The following is a 20,908-nucleotide window of genomic DNA, read 5'->3' on the forward strand; positions in this document are numbered from 1 at the left end:
TCTCCAGCATCATTTTTTTTCACTAAGGCCATATTTTCCAACTACTGATCCTTCCTCTTTGCTTCCAATCTTTGCATTCCAGTCACCAGTAATGATCAATACATCTTGATTGCATGTTTGATCAATTTCAGATTGAAGAAGTTGGTAGAATTCTTCTATTTCATCCTCACTGGCTTTAGCATTTGGTGAGTATATTTGTATATTAGTGGTATTAAATGGTCTTCCCCGTAGGTGCACGGATATTACCCTACCACAGACAGCGTTGTATCTTATGACTGATCTGGATATGTTCTAAGAATATATCCAGTTTTATTTATAAGCACAATATTTAAACTTCGGCACCACCAGGAATTCTTACAAAAAGAGAAGCCCAAGTAATGTGGGGGAGGACAGGAAGCCAAAAATAAAGTTAGAAAGTCAAGAAGAGAAGTGCTTCAGAATTTAAGGAAGGAAAGGTATCAAGTGGGACTAAGTAGCCAACGTGTCAAATGCCAGAAGATTCCAGGTGAATGTGTCCAGACTGTAAGCTACTCAAGGACAGGGACCAAGTCTCTATATTCAGCTCTGAGGAAAGACTGGGGAGCGGGTCCCATGCTTGTGTTTAACTTCTCTAATACCTGTCTCCCTCTCTCTTCTTCCCGACAAGAAAGGCTTTTTATCTCTTTCCTGAGAGTCAGAAAGCATCCCTTACACCATATTCGGAATTCTCCCTTTTCTATGGCTTATGGTACAAACTGAAGTCCCAGTGTTGCACTGTGGGATAATGTACGGGCTGCAAGGTCGGTTTGAACTGAAAGGTTAGTGTTTCAAATTCACCAGCTTCTCCTCAGAAACCCTATCCAGTGTCACTATGAGTCAACCAACTCAACAGTGCATAACAACAACAATGGTAAAAACTATACACTCAGTTGTCAAGGTTTATTGTTGTTGCTGTTGTTAATCCTTTGAGTCGGTTCCGACTCATAGCAACCTTGTATATGGTTTCTGAGGAGCGGCGGTGAGCTGGAGACACCACCTTGAAGTTCAAAGCAACCTTACAGTCCAGCACATTAGCCCACACCACCACACCAGGACTCTAGGGGTAGCTATAACAATTATGTTTTTAAGTAAAATAATAAATATCACCAAGGATGTGGTAAAATTGAAACCTTTGTTCATTGCTGGTGGCCATGAAAATGGTGAAACCTTGTGGAAAGTAGTCTTTTACTAAAAAAAAAAAAAATTGTTATTGCTACCCCTGGAGTCCTGGTGTGATGCTATAGGGTAAGCACTAGTCTACTAGTAGCAAGATCAGTGGCTCACACCCAGCAGCCACTCCTCAGAAATCCAATACAATGTTGCTATGAGTTGTAACTGACTCAGCACTTAACAACAACAACAGTGGGTGGGGAGTGATATCTCACGGTGGTTTTGATCTGTATTTCTCATGGAGCTGTGGGTTAATGAGCTTGACTGAAAAGTCGGTTTGATCTGCAAGGTTGGAGGTTCAAGCCCACCAGTCACTCCTCGGAAACCCTATACAGGATCACTATGGGTTGGAACAGACTCAACAGCACGTAAAAACAACAAAAATGACTAATGACATCCTTGTGGTGCAGTGTTTAAGCACTCAGCTACTAACTGAAAGTTCCACAGTTAAAATCCACCAGCTATTCTGCAGGAGAAAACACTTGATCATCTGCTCCCATAAAGATTGTTGTTGTGTTGTTTTGTGCCTCGAGTCAGTTCTGACTCACAGTGACTCATAGTATAGGGTTTCCAAGGAGCGACTGGTGGGTTTGAACCACCAACCTTGTGGTCAGCAGCTCGATGCTGATCCTATAGCACCACACCAGGACTCCTCTATAAAGATTGTTGTTGTTGTTGTTAAAGTGCTGTTGATTTGGTTCCATCCCATAGAGACCCTGTATAGGGTTTCCAAGGAGTAGCTGATGAGCTTGAACTGCTGACCTTGCAGTTCAAACAGTATTTGAAGTGTACAAATCATTGATATTGCAGAATTCCATCAGGCGATCTCTAGCATCATTTCTATCACCAAGGCCATATTTTCCAGCTACTGATCCTTTCTCTTTGTTTCCAACCTCTGAATTCCAATCATCAGTAATGATCAACTACTGGTGATTGGAATGCAAAGGTTGGAGAAGCTAGTAGCTCTGGCAAAAAGCAAGATTAAACACAGAATGACCTATCCTTCTATTCCTTGGCTGCAGTGTGTGGGCACCCTAAGTTCTCCCGGAAGCTGATATCCAGGATCTTCAATGGACGCCAGGTCCAGAAGGGCACCAACCCCTGGATTGCCATGCTAGCACACCTGACAGGACAACCCTTCTGTGGGGGCACCCTTCTAGGTAAGGAGGTAGAAGGTTAGAGGGTGAGATAGATGCTATGGTACCTGAGACCTATTGTTGGAAATTAACCAAGATATCTTCATAGAGAATCACTCTCCACACCAGTATCAGAGTCCAGAATGTATTGTGGTTCTAGGAAGGACTAAGTCAGGGAGTCAGACCTTCAAACATTAAATATAACAGTAATTAGCATAGTGGTTACGAATCGGGTTGCAAACCACAGGGTCAGCAGTTCAAAACTACCAGCTGTTCTATGGGAGAAAGATGAGACTTTCTGCTCCCGTAAAGATTTACAGCCTCAGAAACCCTGTACAGGGTCGCTATGGGTTGGGACCGACTCAACAGAACTTAACAACAGCAACATTCTTCATGTATGACAGAAGTTCAAGGGCAAGGTGGGCCACAGTTTGGGAAGGGAAAACTACGAAACTGCTGCCTGGGAAAGTCAGGGAAGGGAGATTTAGAAAGACCTTGAATGTCATGTTTAAGAATTTGGATTTTATTCTGAATATTACTGTAGATGAATAAGCATGTTTTGGAAAATTCTTTTCAGAGGGAACATGGATCAAAAAAAAAGCATAAATCAAAGGCCAAGGGTTCAGTGAGGTGACTATTGCAATAGTGAGGAAAGAAGTAATTAGCCTTTGGAGAAATGAGAGCAAAAATAAAGAGATTTTTAAATATTAGGAAATAGGACTGAGAGCTTTGTGATGGATTGAATGTGGGTGGAGTAGAGAGCAAGGGTAAGAAAGGAATGACTGATGGCTCTCGCTGCCACTCACTGACCATGATCTTGGGCCTTTCAGAGCCTTGATATCCATCTTTGAAATGAGTACTTTAGTCCAGATGATTTCAGCTCTAATGTCCTAAGAATAAGGAATAGCAATTCAGAGTCCAGCCCCGTTTCTGATTGCATCCCGCTGCAGAGGAAGAAGGCTGGGATCAGTCCACCTCTGTCTTGGTAGCTTGGGGCTGTCAGTACGCCTCTCACTCAGCACAGCCTCTGCCACAGTGTAGACAGTTCATGTCAGGAATCCCTTGAAGAGACCGAGTTCCAGGCTAGAGCTGCAGTCAGGCCACCCAGAAATTTGTGAATCACCAATCAAACATAGAGCACAGCCTTCGGTATCGCTTGCATCTCAATGTCAAGAAAACAAAAATCCTCACCACTGGACCAATAAACAACATTCTTATCAATGGAGAAAAGATTGAAGTTGTCAAGGACTTCATTCTTCTTGGATCAACTGTCAGCACTCACTGAAACAGCAGTCAAGAGATCAGACGACGTATTGCATTGGGCAAATCTGCTGCACAGGAACTTTTTAAAGTATTGAAGAGCAGACATGTCAGCTTGAGGACTAAGGTGTGCCTGACCCAAGCCATGGTATTTTCAGTAACCTCATATGGATGCGAAAGCTGGACAGTGAATAAGGAAGATCGTAGAAGAATTGATGCCTTTGAGTTGTGGTGTTGGAGGAAAATGCTAAAAGTGCCATGGACTGCCAAAAGAACCAATACATCTGTTTTGGAAGAAGTGCAGCCAGAGTGCTCCTTGAAGGCCAAGATGGCTAAACTTCATCTCTCATACTTCGGACATATTGCCTGAAGGGAACAGTCGATGGAGAAGGATGTCATGCTGGGTAAGGTGGAAGGTCAGAGAAAAAGAGGAAGACCCCCAATGAGATGGATTGGCCAGGTGGCATCATTGATGGACTCAAGTGTGGCAGTGGTAGTGAGGTTGGCCCAGGATTGGACATTATTTCGTTCTGCTGTGCATGGAGTCGCTATGAGTCGGTTCCGACTCGATGGCACCTGACAACAACAACAACAATCAAACATAAGCCCTCCTTTGCAAGGAATGGATCCTTATATTCCCCAAAACAGAGAAATGAACCTTCCCATTCTTTGGAGGAAGCCTCTCAAAGAGGCAAGAAATACAGCTGTTAAAAGGAAGGAGGTGTGATGAGTTAGGGCTGAGGACAAGTCAGAAGGGAGCAGCACAAGGGAGAGGAACAAGAATGAGAAGAAAATGAAGAGGAACAGAAACAGAATTAGAAAGACAGACAGGACGAAAAGGAGACAGAGAAAAATTATAAAAGTCTAGAAAATGAAAGGATGGGTTAGGGGCAGGGGTACACTGGAGAAAGAATAAGGAAAAAATAGAAGGAAATATGACTTGTGGAAGAGACACTGGTATGGCATGAGAAATCCAAAAGAGAGGAAAGACAGAAAAGGAGAAAGGAGGCAAAATGGAAAAAAACAAAAAACAAAAAAACAGAGGGTGAGGAAGAGGAAATTGGAAGAAGGAAAGGAAGTAAAAACTTCAATTCATCAGACATTTTAAACTTTGTTAGAAGACAAGTAAAAGATATTAATTATGTGCCCTCAGTTTTAAGAATTAAACTAGTTTTCTTTAGCTTTGATCTTTAAAGTTCCTTAATGTTCAACTCTTATTTGTATTTATTGCATGTTTATTCCCTATTATGTTTTGAAAGATGTTGAAAGCCCACTTCTCTACCCTGAGACAACCTAAAAGTTCCTACCCACTTCCCTCTCCTCACAGCACTCCTAATTTATCATCTCTCTCCTCCTTTTGTTCAGTCTTGTAGATGAAGGAAAGGAGAAGAGGAAGGAGAGGGCTGAGAACACAGAGAGGAACTGAAGAAGAGCAGAAGGAGGGGAAGCACTATTTGAATGCCCAATGAGGCCTGAGTTGAGGGAAACTGGCTCATGGGTTCAGTATTTGCAGAGCTAGAATTCCCATGGTACAAACCTGAATTCATCTAAATAGCTCCAAGCCCTGTTCTGAGTCAGGCTCTCCTAACCTGAGTGTCTTAGCACACCTGGAAAATTATGGCTAATAATCTCCAGAAATGCCTTACAGGGGAAGTAGAGAGGGCTTAGTTGGAGGCTACTCAGAAACTTGTAGCCAAAGGACATAGTTGTTCCTTAGAGAATCAAATGGAGCCTGGACCTCCTACTCCAGAAAGGTGCTTCTACCCTGGACTCTGAATTTTGAACTGATGCCCCATCCCAAAGTCCTGCTGTTGTTAAGTGTACAATTCTGACTCATAGCAACCATGTACAGGGTTTCTAAGGAGTGGCACGTGGGTTTGAATGACCCACCTTGCGGTCTGCAATCCAGTGCTTATCCTACAGCTTATTCTGGTTATGCATCTGGGCTCACTACCTACTGGCTTGCCATCTGTTCCACCTAAACAATGAACTTAATTTAAGCCTGTAGTAAACTAAGGGCAGGACTAGGAATGGACCTGTCCAAGAAAAGAAGATAGCTGAGACATAAGAAATACACAAGCTGGCCATAAGGAGACCCAGGATCTGTCCTTGGCCCTACCACTAACCTGCTGAGTAGCCAGCTGCTGACCTCCTTGCTTTCCTGCAAGCCTCAGTCCATATCTATAAAATGAGAGGTGGATCAGAATCGTAGTTTTCAATCCTGGCAGCAGTTCCTCACTTGGGGAACTTTTGAAATATGTTTGTGCCTGAGCCCTACACCCATGATTTAAATGGTTTAAGATACAGGGGTTTTTGTCTTGTTTTGTTTTCTCATAATTCCCAATGTGATTCTAATATGTTGCGAGAGCTGAGAAGCACCATGCTAGGATGGTGATCCTAAAACCTTAATGTGTATAGGAATTACTTTGGGATCGTGTTAAAATGCAGATTGTGGTTCAAGAGGTCTATATTCTATAATTCACACAAGCGCTCAAACAATGCTGCTGCTACTGGTCCACTGACCACACTTTGTGTCCAGCCCTGAGAGGCAGAGAGTGAACACAACAATTGTGGAAACTCCTGGGCTGTGTAGAGCTCACCAACCCCAAGAGTGGAAGGGAGCCCTGAAAAGCCTCTTTAAAGGGTTTATTCTTGGCCTGGGTTGAGACAGACAGATAGAATCTTATTTCAATTCCTCATCTTCAGAATAGGATCATGTAAGTGTTAGAGGTGAGGCCATAAAATATCATCGATAAGAATATGGAATCTACAGGGTCTTGAGGATGCCCTGGACTACTCTGAAGGCCCACACCTGGAGACAGGAGAAGAAGGATGGGGTGGTGCCGGACAATGTGTGTGTTTTGTTCTCCAGGCACCGATTGGATTGTGACCGCTGCTCACTGCCTCCATCAAGCACTTGATCCAGAGGACCCAATTCTAAATGGCTCATACTTGCTCAGACCTTCTGACTTCAAAATCATATTGGGTGAGTAAAGGGAAAACAGGTTACTAAAGACAGGGCAAGGATCTAGGGTGCCACTACTGTTATTTTCCAAGGCATATTCTCTCACTCATCAAGGAAGGAAGCCAGATGAAAAGGACCCCAGGGCTGGAATCCAGGGACCTGATTTTAAGTCTAAATCTATGATTTTCAGACAATGTGACCATGAGTAAGACATTGAAATCTAACCTTAATTTTCACAATGTTAAATGAGGAGCCCGATCTAAGTAATTTCCAAAACTCCATCCGGTTTCTATGAATCTACAGTTTCAAGCGGCTCATAAACATGAAGTCAAAGTTTTCATTCTCCTTTAGAAAAGCAAGAGCAGCCACTGATTCAACACTGTTCAATATACATTTAGCTACTGACACTGTTCCAGACCTTGGAAATACAATCATTTGATTTCTGCTCAAAGAACTTATAGTCCAAGAAAGAAATAAAAGCACAGATACCTCTAATATGAAGTAGGAAATAGTAACTTCTGTAAGAGAAAAAATAGATACGTGGCATAGGAGTTCATAGGGAAAGCTATCTAACTGATGAACCTAACTAAAAAATATGAGCAACTTCATGGAGGAGGCAACATATGAACTAGGCACTGATGTGTGATTAGAAGGTTTGAACTTGTATGTAAATTTACAAAGTAAAGAGATCATCTCCTGAGGAAAGACAAAGGTAGGAACCCATGAAAATATGCAGGTAATGGCCAATAGGTAGATGAAGAGCAGTGAGAACAGTCAAATTGGACACATGGACTGGATGGAACAGGGGCAGACAGGGGATAAGAGATGACCTTTTCTCCCACTACTCCTATGCCTCACCTGTTTTCTTCTTGCCCAGGAAAGCATTGGAGACTCCGATCAGATGAAAAGGAACAGCATCTCATGGTCAAAACTATCGTACTCCATCCCCTGTATGACCCTACCACCTTTGAAAATGATGTGGGTCTGGTGGAGCTGTTGAAGAGGCCAGTACTAGACGACTTTGTGATGCCCATCTGTCTGCCCGAGGGGCCTCCTGAGGAAGGTATCACCCCTGATCTGACCTCTGAAGAGTTTTAGCACGGAGTTCTCTTGGTGATTCAGTCCTTCTCCAGGGTTGGTGAAGCTCTGGTACCAACATAGCTTGTAGTTATAAAACGGAGTCAGCAAACTATGTCTACATGATTCCCTAGCCACCTTCTCTAGAACATCGAAGTCAGAGATATTGCCAAGGGAGCATGAAGTGGTGGTAAGCATGAAGTAAATAAGCAGAACTAAGTACTATATAAACTAGAGTCCAGTTAGGAAAATGGAAACCATACTAGTAACTTTAACAGAGAAATTTTCATTTAGAGTATTAGAGCAATTAATAAGCAAAAGGAAAATTCTTTGGTAATATAGTAGCTACCAGAAGAAAGCACTGCCTCTAGGGCTGAGAGAATAAGAAAAGAAGATATTGAAGTTAAAGGACCTAGAAGCTTGTAAGGGGATCTGTGGAGCTGGCACTTAGATATCTACAGAAGAGGTCCCATACAAACACATGGTGCTACAGAAAATAGCTGGAAGCTAGAACCAACTTCTGTGGTTAAGAAACATTTCTAGGATGATGACAGTAATAATAGCAAGCTTCCAATTGCCCTAAAAGTGCTCCACATAAGAAACCAATTGGCAAGGGAACACCACCATTTCAGAATCCCATCCCCAGCATCACAAAGTTGAGTATGCAAGGGTAGGTTTGGAGCTGAGGGATAATCGCTTAATAAACAGCATAATCACTTAATAAATGGCATAGGTGTAAATCCCAGTGCTGACATTTCCTAGTTGGATGATCTCGAGAAAGTTACTTAACCCCACCAAGCCTCAATTCCCTTATCTCCAAACTAAAGGTAATTCCCATGGAGTGGTTATGACATTTAAATGACATAATATTTAAACATATCCAATATAAAGTCCTAGCGTGGTGCTGTAGGAAAAGTACTCAACCACAAGGTCAGTTTGAACCATAAGTTTCACAATTCAAACTCACCAACCGCTCCTCAAAAAACCTATACAGCTTCACTATGAGTCGGAACTGACTTAACTGCACTCAACAAAACAACAATATAAATTAAGAGTCTAACCCATGTCAGTTTCATTCTTTTTCATTATGTTCTCAATTCTTTAATGTCATATCATAATTCACTTCCTGTAATTCATAGATGATGTAAAAGATGGCCCATCTAAGCAGTGTATAGGGGAACTAAGCCAATAGGTATAATTGGCTCTGATTCAACAGATGTCATCTTCCTACCATGTGCCTGTTGCTTCACATCATTAACCTATTCACTACTTGTAAAAGTCTTGTGAGATGGTATTATAGCCCCATTTTAAAGATAATAAGAATACTGAGGCTCAGAAGTGAAAGGACTTACCCAACATATAGGCTGTAAGAAGCAGATCTAAGGCCAGGCTTCCAACTTTTAGTCCAGCATCGTTTTCAGTATCCAGTCTCTTTTTCAAATGCAAAAAAGAATTGCTCTGTCAGCACTCAATCCATTTCCATATCATCCCTCATATTTTCTAACTTCATGGACTGCTAGAATGTCAGAGCTGGAGGGGGTCTTAAAGGATACCAAGTCCAGCCTTCTCATTTTACGGGTAGAGAAACTGAGACTCAGAAATAGAGGCGAGAGGACTTGCTAAAGACAGCATGGAATATTATTGACTAGACTGAACTTCATATTTGCATTTATTAAATGAGCATCTACTATGTACCAGAACTATTATAGACTTGAAGACACAGCCATAAATAAAATAGATGAGAATACTGCTCTGATGGAGCCAAGGGTCCACATGCAGGACTTCAAACTGGTTCAAACCCGTTCAATCTTGGCTTATGTAGTGAAATCAGAACAGCCCTCAATGTTTTAAATTTAGGTGAAGTGGGACTAAAACTAGAACAGTAAAAATCTTGGGTCAAGGCTTGGAATAGGAGACTTGGAAGAGGAACCTGATGCAGGAAATTGGATTATTACCAAGAGAATGACACACATTCAAAGCATTGCATTTAGCAACCAACTTTGAGCAGGGTACCATTGTTTCCAACTCTGCAATTCAAAGGAATTGGTTACTACACACTGTGCATGCTATATTTGTTTTCTAAAAAGGAGACTGAGTTCCTAGTAAGACATTGACCCATCGTTTTTCCTGTTCCATTTACCATTCTGGTACACCCATATTTTACAAATTTGGGTCCATTTTGGTTTTATTTCCCTGACATGGCTGAACCAGGAAGAACTGGTTTGATGCCCATATTCCATGCTAGTTAGAAATGCGAGAGAATAGACACCTAAACAAATAAACCAGGTTATTTCTCATAGAACCAAGTGCTCCTTTGACCCAGTAGTCTTTCCTCTCCACCATGGTGCCTTTATCTAAGGACCATCTTCATCCCTTCCTCCACAGGCAGAATATGATGGGGTTGCAAGATGTAACCCTTTCCTCTAAAACCCCTACAGACAGTCTCTCTGCTCTCATCACTCTCCTCTCATCATCTCTCCTCCAGGGGCCATGGTCATCGTGAGTGGCTGGGGAAAGCAGTTCTTGCAAAGGTTCCCAGAGACCCTGATGGAGGTGAAGTTCAATTTATACCCTATGGATAATGGTCTTCTGCCCAACATTGGATCTTCTTGCTCCCTATTGCCCCTCAGGGATCTGAAGACTTAGGTGGGGGTAGCAGTACCAGGATCCCAGACTCACCTCCCAAGTTCCCTGGGACTTTGAACACAAGCAACATTGATCTGTTTACTATGAATGTCATAAGACTTTCATCTCTAAACATTGCTCAATGTTCCTAGAGGCTATGAAAGTCTCATCTATGGAAAGTCTCCCAGAAAACAACAGGCTTGTATATTCTGAAGAATCATGATACATCTATATACCATGACAACTTGCATATCACATTAGCCAAGAATGGGCCAAATTTCTGTGAAACACAGTTCTTGCAGTAATCAACTTAACTGTGGCATTTAGAATTCTATATTCAGTATCATTTCAGAAAAGAACGTTGAACTAGGAGTCAGGATCCCTGGCTCCAAGTCCTGGCTCCTACCAACTTGTAGGGTGATGTTCAACAAGTCATTTTACCTCTCTAGACCATTGTATATCAAACTGCAAAGTTAGGGGGCAATTCTAGATGTTCTCTAGGCTTCCCAGCTCTAACATTATCAGGTTCTATACTGACACAGCAGATTCCAAAATTCTTCTGCATGGCATTTTAACATATTTAATATTTTTTTTATTTGGAACAACCATTCATTCCTTCATTCACTAACTCCTAGTTGTTTATTTGCTGCCTCCCAATTTGCAGATATTATACTAGCTTCTAGAGGAGCTAGAAGAGTCAAAGGACGGATCTGGTTCCCTGCCTCCTTGGGCCTAAAGTTAAGTGGGAGAGACACAAGGCAATTATCAATGTGGTAAATGTGATAAGGATACTCAGGATCATATACTGGAAGGGTTAGCCTCGTCTTGGGGTTCCAGGAGGGCTTCCCAGAGGAAGTGTCACCTAAATGATAACTGATCAATAAATAGAGATTAATCAGGTGACAGACTATTTGCTGAGGATATGCCCTCTCAACCCGGCTACATGACTTTCTCTCTTCACTTATCTGGGGAAGGCTATGGGCCAAGAGAGATATGAATGGTCTCTGGTCTTCTCCCAGCAAGGGTCAACAGAAGTTGTACTTTGGGGACAAATGAACCATCCAGTTTTTGATGTGGCTGAATGAGGCATAGATGTTTCCTCTTACTCTAGCTCTCTACTCCAACATTTACCCCCAAACTGAACAAAGAACTATAATATAGACAGTCTCAGAATTATGAATGTCCAACTTATGTACAGTCTGCAGTTACAAACCAACCCCTATAAAGTTTATTATATAGAAAATTCAAGGTATATACACTCTTACAAAGGTTCATAATAGTAATCAGTTTCTACTTTGAGGCAAAACATTATTATTGCTATTGTATTATTATGTTAATGATGATTTAGTGTATCTGCAAGTGTTTCTTTAATTCTTTAATGCATAGAAAAGTTTATATACTTTATACTCATAGATATATACATTTGACTAATGTTTGATATGAACCATTCCTAATTGTTTCAATTTATGTACAATTTTACTTAAAGACAGATTTATTAATGAAACTCAGTCTTAGTGTGGGGACTACCTATAGTCACAACACCTCACATTTAGGTATAAATTTACCATCTCAATTAAAACACAAAAAAATCTACTGTTCTCTGAATACTTACTATGTTCCCAGATATGCAAAGTAGAAAAGGACAAGATATAGACCCAGTGTTTAAAAGTTTACACTGTAGTGCGACAGAGCAATACAAGTAAATGTTTGCTGCAAAACAAGCATTGATAACCCTTAAATTACCTAATATTTATAGTTTGTCCTAGACAAGTATTACTTACCTCAATTTTACAGATAGGAGAACTGAGACCCAGAGATGGCAAGTGACTTGCCCAAGGTCATACAGCAAGTGCATGGTTGAGAATGTACCAGAACTGGGCTCACCTGCTTCACAATTCAGTATTCCTTCACCAGCTCTAAAGTAAACCTTGCTTCTTCCTTCAGGAAGCGGTAGGGAGGAGCCAGTTCCAGGAATACCATTATAGCAGGGGATCCCCAGCCTCGGGTGGGAGCCAACAATGTCCTTGTGTTTCAGATCGAAATCCCAATCGTTAATCATCGCACCTGCTGGGAGACTTATGCACAACTCAAGAAGAAAGTGACGGAGGACATGATTTGTGCTGGGGAGAAGGAAGGTAAGTCAAGAGACTGCAAAGGAGTGGCAGAGGACAGGAGTAACGCCCGCCCAGGACAGTGATGCACAGCCCAGCAGTGGGAGGGCAGATCTTGGAGTTGGTACGGGAAGGTGAAGAGGGAGGAGGAAGAGGTAAGATTTGGACGTGATGGGGCGGCGTTTCCATTGGAGAAGCAGAATTAGAAGAAAGTGAACATTAGGATTCTGAGCACAAACATAAAGCTCCTGACTCTAAGCTTGTTGTTGTTAAGTGCCGTCGAGTCGGTTCCGACTCAGTGACTCGGCAACGGGTTTCCGAGGAGCGGCTGGTGAGCTTGAATCGCCGACCTTGCGGTTCAAACAGACTTTACAGTTCAGCGCATTAACCCACAGAGCTACACCAGGACCTAGAAGTCCTGTAACTGAATGCATATCATTTCCATCATTCCCTTTCCCAAGCCCCACTTTTCCCCTCTGAAAAGACAGAAGCCGAACGATGCTAAAAGCAATTTCAATTGTGAAGTCGAACCTAGAACCTGAGCCCAGGTTTGGGTCAAACGGTCTACTGCGCCCTCTCGTGTCCAAATCACTGAACTACAAATCAGACTTGGAGGCCTCCTTAGACTTTGGTGTTGGAAGTAGTGAACACATTTTAATTTCTCTGCACCTTTTCTTCATCTAGGGGGAAAAGATGCCTGTGCAGGTGACTCTGGAGGGCCCATGGTGACTCTGGATAGAGAGAAAGACCAGTGGTACCTAGTGGGCACGGTGTCTTGGGGCGATGACTGTGGAAAGAAAGACCGCTATGGAGTGTATTCCTACATCTACCACAACAAGAACTGGATCCAGATGGTCACCGGGGTGAGGAATTGAGCTCAGTTCATCAGCTCCGCACCACCAGTCTGTGATCAGTCAAGAGTGGAGAATAAACAAGGCCCTTCCTGCCTTTGTCCCTGCCCCTTCACAGCCTCCTAACCTCTCACACCATTCAGTCCATTCATTACTTGATGCTAAAAGAATTATCTCTGTTTCCTCTTCAATCTCCTTAAAGAGGGAGATGAGCAGCAGTGGTCAGAACTCAAGGGTGAACCCAGGCTCCATCACGGCCTGAGTTTGCAGCATTGGGTAGATGACTGTACCTCTTTGAACCTCAGTGTCCTCATCCATCAAAATAGAAATGGAATGCCTTACCTACCTCTTAAAATTGTGGTGAGGATTAAACTAATTAATATAAACATAGTACACAGTTCACTGCACAAACTAAGTGCTTAATAACACGTGACTTAGAAGGAGACCAGTGGGTCCACTGGACAAAGGTTTCTGACAAATTCCTGTTGTTGTTGTTAAGTGTTGTTGAGTCGATTCCGACTCATAGCATCTGTGTGTAGGGTTTCCAAGGAGCAGCTGGTGAGTTTGAACTGCTGACCTTAAGGTCCAGTGCTTATCCTACAGAGCCAAACTAGACACCCAACCTTGACTATCTGCTTCTAAATTCTCTATACTTCTGTGCTCTCATCCACCTTTGCCAAGCCCAGATTTACCCCTAGCAACACCCCCATAAAAAGTTGAAAGAGACAAGGTTCTTAGTTCTACGGCATGTCCCATAACGATGTAGTTATGAATATGAGCTAGATACCAAGTTGTGAAAGTGCCAGAAAGAAGCAGGGGCAGGAAGGGAGACTGAGAATGGTACATTGGGAAGTCAGATGCCTGGCTCTAGAACTAGTACTTCACTGACTTCTCTGTATGACCCTAGACAAGTTCCTTCCTTTCATCTCAGAGGATCCATCCATCTCTAACACTCTAGGATGCAGTGAGGTCATTTTCCTCTGCTAAGGTTGAGTTAAAACCAAAGGAATCAAAAGCAAATTACCTAAGTTCAAAAAGTTTTGATGCTGACAAAATGCTGCTACTGCTGTAATATCCACCTCCATCCACCACACCCAGGTTCCCAAGGACAAAGCCCAAGCAAAGTGCTAGCCAAGGGATCTCTGCCTAGTCCTAGGTAGAACTTCCTGGCTTCCTTTCCTTCCTGGGAACCTGACTGGACAAGGGAGACAGAGATCTCAGTCTTCTGCGTGCTCCCTCTCTAAGTCTACTGATGATTCCAAAGAATCATTTCTATCTTTCTCTCTCTATCCCCATTCTTTACCTTGTACTCCCTACCCCAGACAAAGTCATAAGTGTTTCCCAAAAAGAATGCCTCTCCCATTAAAAGCTACTTCTTCTCTCAGGAAACTTACAGAGACCTCATCCTCTCCATAGCTTCAAGGTGTAAGCCCTTTAAGAAATCAAATGTCCATGCCCCCATCTTCAGTTTTATCAAAATTGGTCTTCATGAGGGATTTTAACTCTTGACCTGCAGCGCAGCTGATGGGGTCATTCTTGAAAAAGGAAGATAATAGAGGAGTGATAACTTATAGACAATAAGTGGTGGGCTGAAAATTCAGGGACAGCAATTCATATCCTGCCTCCATGCTAACTGATCCTTGGTTCTATGAGCAAGTCAGTCTACCTTTCTGTGACCTATTGCTGATTCTGTAAAGGGAAGGTGGCCGTGGTATGTAACTCCATTAAATACTTGTCAAGAAGGCCAACACTCAAGAAAAGTCATGATGAAATGTATTAGAATTGCTACAAAGCATTCCAAGACACCATACTTTCTTCTTTCACAGAATAACTTAGCATCCCTATGTGCCAGGCTGTACTGACAGCTATGGGGGCTACCAAGATGAGAAAAGCATGAGTCATGCTTTCCAGGAGTTCCTAATACAAGAAATGACACATGCACAAGTGACTACCAAGTATAACAAAATGAATCCTGCATAGGCATAGAGATGGAAGAAAGACTATTCTAGTACAGAGGTGCTGGAGGGCAGGGGATCCGGGAAGCTATCCTAGAGGAAATCGTGTTGGAGCTGAAACTTGCAGAAGTTAGGAAAGATGAGAACTTCATAAGGGAGACTAAGGAGAAAAAAATAAATGTCTACTCAAACTTCCTCAAATTGTACCAACTCCTCCCAGAAGCAATGACATGTCCAGTAGACTGATGCTCTGGTTCTGGAAACAGATACAGCATCAGCACCATTAGAAGAGTATTTTACCCTATGCTCCGACTATTGAACAAATCTTGAAGCAATCTCAGGATTTGTGTGCCATCACTGACTTGAAGCTGGACCTACGTTATTCTTCCTCAACTGAAATTTCATCTTTACTCTGAGGAAATGTCTAGGTGGGCCATAGTATTTCTACTTGGCCTTGATCTACAAACATTTAAGTGCTAGCCATTGCACTGGTGCTAAGGTCCAAGAACAAATATTTTACAGAACAAAACCAGAAGGAAGGGGTGTCTGTAGGACCACCTTATTTAACTATAACCTCATTCATGAACATTTTTAAGGAGAGGAAACCAGTAGTTCTAAAAGCAACCTGTTCCAAATATGCAGTGTCTTAGAAAGATTTCTTCCCAACCAAAATCCATCTTCCTAGAATATAGAATTCAGAAGATGGAAGGAATACACAGAATTACTGCATCAAAAAGAATTGGTTGGCATTCAACCATTTTAGGAGGTAGCATATGATCAAGAAGCAATAGAACTGAAGAAAGAAGTTGAAGCAGCACTGAAGACAGTGGTAAAATAATTGATGGAATAATAACTGAGATATTTCAGAAAAATGGATGGAATGCGGGAACTTCTCACTCATCTATGCTAAGAAATTGGAAAGACAGCTAATTAACTGAGAGATAAATATATGTGCACATTTCAAAGAAAGGAGATGCAACAGAATAAAGAAATTCTCAAACAATATCATTAATATGCAAGCAAAATTTTGCTAAAGGTAATTTAAAAATGGTTGCAGCAATACAAAGAACTGCCCAAAATTCAAGCTGAATTCAGAACAGACCATGGAATGAGAGTATCATTGATGATATCAGACGGATCTTGATTTAAAGCAGAGAATACCAGAAAGACATTTATCTGTGACATATTGACTATACAAAGGCATTCAATTGTGTGTATCATAGCACATTATGGGTAACATTGTGAAGAATGGAAATTCCAGAGCACTTACTTGTGCTCACACAGAACCAGTATATAGACCAAGAGGTAGTCATTAGAATGGAGCAAGGGAATACTGAGTGGCTTAATCAGGAAAGGTGTATGTCGGCAGTGACATCATTAGGTCTGTGTGTGTGTGTGTGTGCCACACCGAATGACACTGTCAAAGAAGGTGACATCAAAATGACTGTATGGGAAATGTGCAGCGTTTCAGCAGAAATTTATTGTTTTTTATAAAAATATCCCTGTAGTCAGTTACAGCAACAAAAATATTTTCATAAGACTAGCTTACATATATCAATATACCTACCAGGTTAAATCTCTCTCCTAATGTACTTTGTGAACCTTCTGACATGCTCACATCAGAATTGTCATTTTTATCCAATTACAAGAATGCCTGAAATCATGTGGCTATGCCAGCGAGTGCTGTAAGCATGTGCTGTTGTTTTCATCTGCTGCTGTTCTTATTGTCACTGATTTTTGTCAAATCTTCTGGACTTTTGGCTACATTATTGTGGTAAGCAGTACTTGTAAACCTCTATCAAGAACTTCTTTGATAATGAACTAGTAATTAAAGGAAAAGAAGGGAAAAAATTGTAAAAGCTTTTGCTCAGTTATTAATAATGTTGTAATTCAATAAAGAAATATTTTGCCAAACAATTTTGTTGCTAGTGTTCACTTAAGAAACCTTAAGGTTTAAACTTTTACAACTATATTTTACATACTGTTCTATGATTAAAATTGATAGTAAACATTACTAAGGATTCTTTATGGTTCTGGTGTGGGAAGAAGTCCGGTGGGGGAGGGAGTCAATTAGAGATGACACCATGAGCTACCACCTGATAGGAACCTCAGTGACACCACTGGGCAACAGGGCTGTATCCTTCCACCCTACTTCTGAAATCTGTGCTCTGAGCAAATAGTCTGAAAAACTGGATTATATGAAGAAAAACATAGCATCAGGATTGAAGGAAAACTCATTAACAACCTGAGATATGCAGACGATACAACTTTGCATGCTGAAAGCAAGGAAGACTTGAAGCACTTACTGATGAAGATTAAAGACTACAGCCTTCAGTAGAGATTACACCTCAAAATAAAGAAAACAAAACTCCTCACCACTGGACCAATAGACAACATCTTGATAAACTCAGAGAAGATTGAAATTGTCCAGGATTTCGTTTTCCTTGGATCCACAATCAACACCCATAGAAGTAGCAGTCAAGAAACCAAATGATGCATTGCATTAGACTAATCTGCCACAATAGACCGCTTTAAAGTGTTACAAAGCAAACATGGCACTTTGAGGACTAAGATGCGCCTTACCTTAACCATAGTTATTTATGGTTACCACATATGCATATGAAAGCTGGATGATAAAAAAGGAAAACAAAAAAAGACTTGATGTATTTGAATTATGTGCTGAAGAATACTGAACATACCATGGACTGCCAGAAGAATGAATAAACCTGCCTTAGAAGAAGTACAGCCAGAATGCTCCTTAGAATTAAGGATGGTAAGACTTCATCTTACTTTGGACATGTTATTAGGAGCTCTGGTAGTGTAGTGGTTATGAATCGGGCTGCTAACTGCAAGGTCAGCAGTTTGAAACTACCAGCTGATCCGCGGGAGAAAGATGAGGCTTTCTGCTCCCGTATAGATTTACAGCCTCAGAAACCGTGGACAGGGTCACTATGGGTCGGAACTGACTCAACGGCACTTAACAACAATAACACCAACAATCCCAGAAAAGGAGTTCTCATGTGCTGCTACAGGATAAGCATTGGACTGCTACCCACAAGGTCAGTGATTCAAATCCACCAGCCACTCCTTGAAAACCCTATACAGAATCGTTATGAGTCAGAATCACTTCAACAGCACTTAACAACAATCCCCATAAAAAGATATCCATGCTTTCTAAAGTAGAGGATCAGCAAAAAAAAGGAAACCCCTTAATGAGCTGATTGACACAGTGGCTGGAACAATGGACTCAAACTGCAATTGTGAGAATGGTACAGGATCAGGCAGTGTTTCCTTCTGTTGTACATCGGGCCACTATGAGTCAGAACCGACTCAACAGCACTAAACAACAACAGAATATCGCTTGTATAACTAAAACTATAATCTCATACAAGGAGTATTGTTATTAACAATAATGATCATGTCCAGATTTCATTAGCAGCTGAAGCTGTTGTTCTTGTGGGAGAGTACACATTTGTTCCAATAAACATCTGTGTTGAGTCAAAACTTCTTGTTTGGCTTGTATGTTTTTCATGCGCTGATGGTTCTAGTGAGTTGTGTTTTCATTTATCAAAATTTCTCTGTATTCAATTAAAATCACTGTACCATGAAGAAAGAGAGACTCTAATGGGAAGATTATATTATAGATACAAAAGCATGCCTTTGGTTTTTCAGGTCAGTAAATACCCTGTCCTATTATTCCTGTGGTGGCAGAAACAATTTGCACTCAATCAGTAACCTAAAAGAAAAAAGCCTTGGTGGCACAGTGGTTAAGCACTCAACTGCCACCTAAAAAGTTGGTGGTTCAAATTCACCCAGCAGCTCTGAGGGAGAAAGGCTTGACAGTGTGCTCCCAGAAAGATTATAGCCTGGAAAACCCTATGGGGCAGTTACTCTATCACATGGGGCAATAACTCACAAGTTGGAATTGATTGCATTGTATCCACCAATAGCTAATCTAAAGGTTAGTGGTTGGAGCCCATCCAGTAGCATCCTGAACATAAAAGTGTTCTTTGTCTTTGATTTTGGAGTGGTAAACTTCAGATAGGAAAATCCCAGCAGGCCAAGCATGCATGAATAGCATATGGGAAGGCATGGACAGGAGAGGGCCGTGAATGTGTGTAGTAAAGTGAGCCTGGAGAGCAAGACAAGGCAGGAAAAAGAATACCATTCAGGAAGATCTGCATATACAGGGTCATGAAAAGCCTGCGATGCCAAACTTAGTTTTGGGAATAGAGAGACGTTTGACATTTTTTTAACCAAGAAAAGATGTTATCAGCTTTACTTTTCAAATGAGGCATTTATGCAGAAAGTGAACTGAAGAAAAGGTTAAAGGCAGTGAGACTCACAGTAGCTACAAAACCTCAGGCCAATGACCCTTCAGTGCTGAATGAGGGCAGGAATGTGGAGATGGACGAATCCACTTCCTGGGCCTTAAGGAGTCACTTTTCACAGATCCCCAGTGTCTAAGAATACCTCAGGATGAATTATTAAGGGGTTAGAGGGCAGGGACCGATATCTGAAAGGACTAATGCTCTTTCTGTAACATGCCCACATCAGCAAGGAAGCCAAAGAGTTCTCCAAACTTGTGGAAAGAAGCCAAACAGTCTTTGCAATGATTTCCTGCATCTGGTATGTGTTTGTCTTTTTCAAGAAGATAAGAAAAATGTTATATGGATGCAAAACTGCAGGCTCAAGTCCCAGTGAACTTCTGATTATAGGCGGAAGAGCCAGGACAGTCTTCACACCTAGACATATCACAAAGTTTCCAACGGAGTCCCCGCAAAGGAATGAGGTTTGAGTACAAGGTCTTGTTAGTGAAAAGGGGAAGGCATAGCCTTCCTGGATATAGCCCTTAGCAAGGAGCTCTGGTAGTGTAGTGGTTACAAATCGGGCTGCTAACCTCAAGGTCGGCAGTTCGAAACTACCAGCTGTTCCGCAGGAGAAGGATAAGGCTTTCTGCTCCCGTAAAGATTCGGAAATCCTGCGCAGGGTCACTATGAGTCGGAACTAACTCCACGGTACTTAACAACAACATAGCCCTTAGCGAGCATGCTAAATAATGACCCAGTCAGCAGGAGTTAGAACACATCTTCCCTGCCAACATCTGTGAGGCCAACTAGAAGCATCTGGGTTAGAATGCATCTCCCCTGCCCACATCTGCCAAGCCAAGTAGAGGCATCTGCAAAGTAACTGGTTAAAATATCTCCCATGTGCTGGAGGGTCAGTGAAAAAGAGGAACACCCCCAGCAAGATGGACTGGTACAGTGTCAACAGCAACGGGCTCAAGCGTAACAATGATTGTGAAGGTGACACAGGACTGGATAGCGTTTTGTTCTGTTGTGTATAAGGTTGCTATGACAACATACTCATGTATCAGCATTAGCCAGAACAAGTTCTGAGGACCCAAGACTACAATGCGGTGCAGCCTGGGTCTGAGGTCTTAGAAGCAGCTAACTGATGTTGAAAGTGAAGAAGACTCTCATCTCCCCTTGCATCTACTTGTCTTGTGATACTAGTCTACCTTGCCCATCTCATGGGACTATCTGCTCTATTTAGTCCATGCCTATTAAACACGTATGTGGCTCAGTCCTGCCAACAGAATTCAAAACAACAAAATCCCTCCTTTAAATAGCTCCGACATCTCGCTTTGGTCTGAGTTTGCCTGTCCAATGTCCAAATCCATATTGGCAGTCTGGGCCTCACACTAAGTCTTTTTATTTAGGTTCATTTTTAAATTATG

The 20,908-nt window shown here is 41.8% G+C and overlaps 1 protein-coding gene across 1 annotated transcript in view; it reads left to right on the forward strand.

Moving 5' to 3' along the window:
- The window catches only part of MASP1 (mannan-binding lectin serine peptidase 1 (C4/C2 activating component of Ra-reactive factor)), a 108,913-nt gene extending 95,676 nt beyond the window's left edge, over window positions 1–13,237 (forward strand). The window contains exons 11-16 of the mRNA XM_006871889.1: window positions 2,211–2,348; window positions 6,457–6,570; window positions 7,427–7,612; window positions 10,112–10,179; window positions 12,287–12,386; window positions 13,047–13,237. Coding sequence (XP_006871951.1) covers window positions 2,211–2,348; window positions 6,457–6,570; window positions 7,427–7,612; window positions 10,112–10,179; window positions 12,287–12,386; window positions 13,047–13,237 — 797 coding nt within the window. The remainder of the gene's footprint in view (window positions 1–2,210; window positions 2,349–6,456; window positions 6,571–7,426; window positions 7,613–10,111; window positions 10,180–12,286; window positions 12,387–13,046) is intronic.
- Window positions 13,238–20,908: the final 7,671 nt, after the last annotated feature.

Source organism: Chrysochloris asiatica, unplaced genomic scaffold, assembly GCF_000296735.1.
Source record: "Chrysochloris asiatica unplaced genomic scaffold, ChrAsi1.0 scaffold00177, whole genome shotgun sequence".
Taxonomy (NCBI): Eukaryota; Metazoa; Chordata; class Mammalia; order Afrosoricida; family Chrysochloridae; genus Chrysochloris; species Chrysochloris asiatica.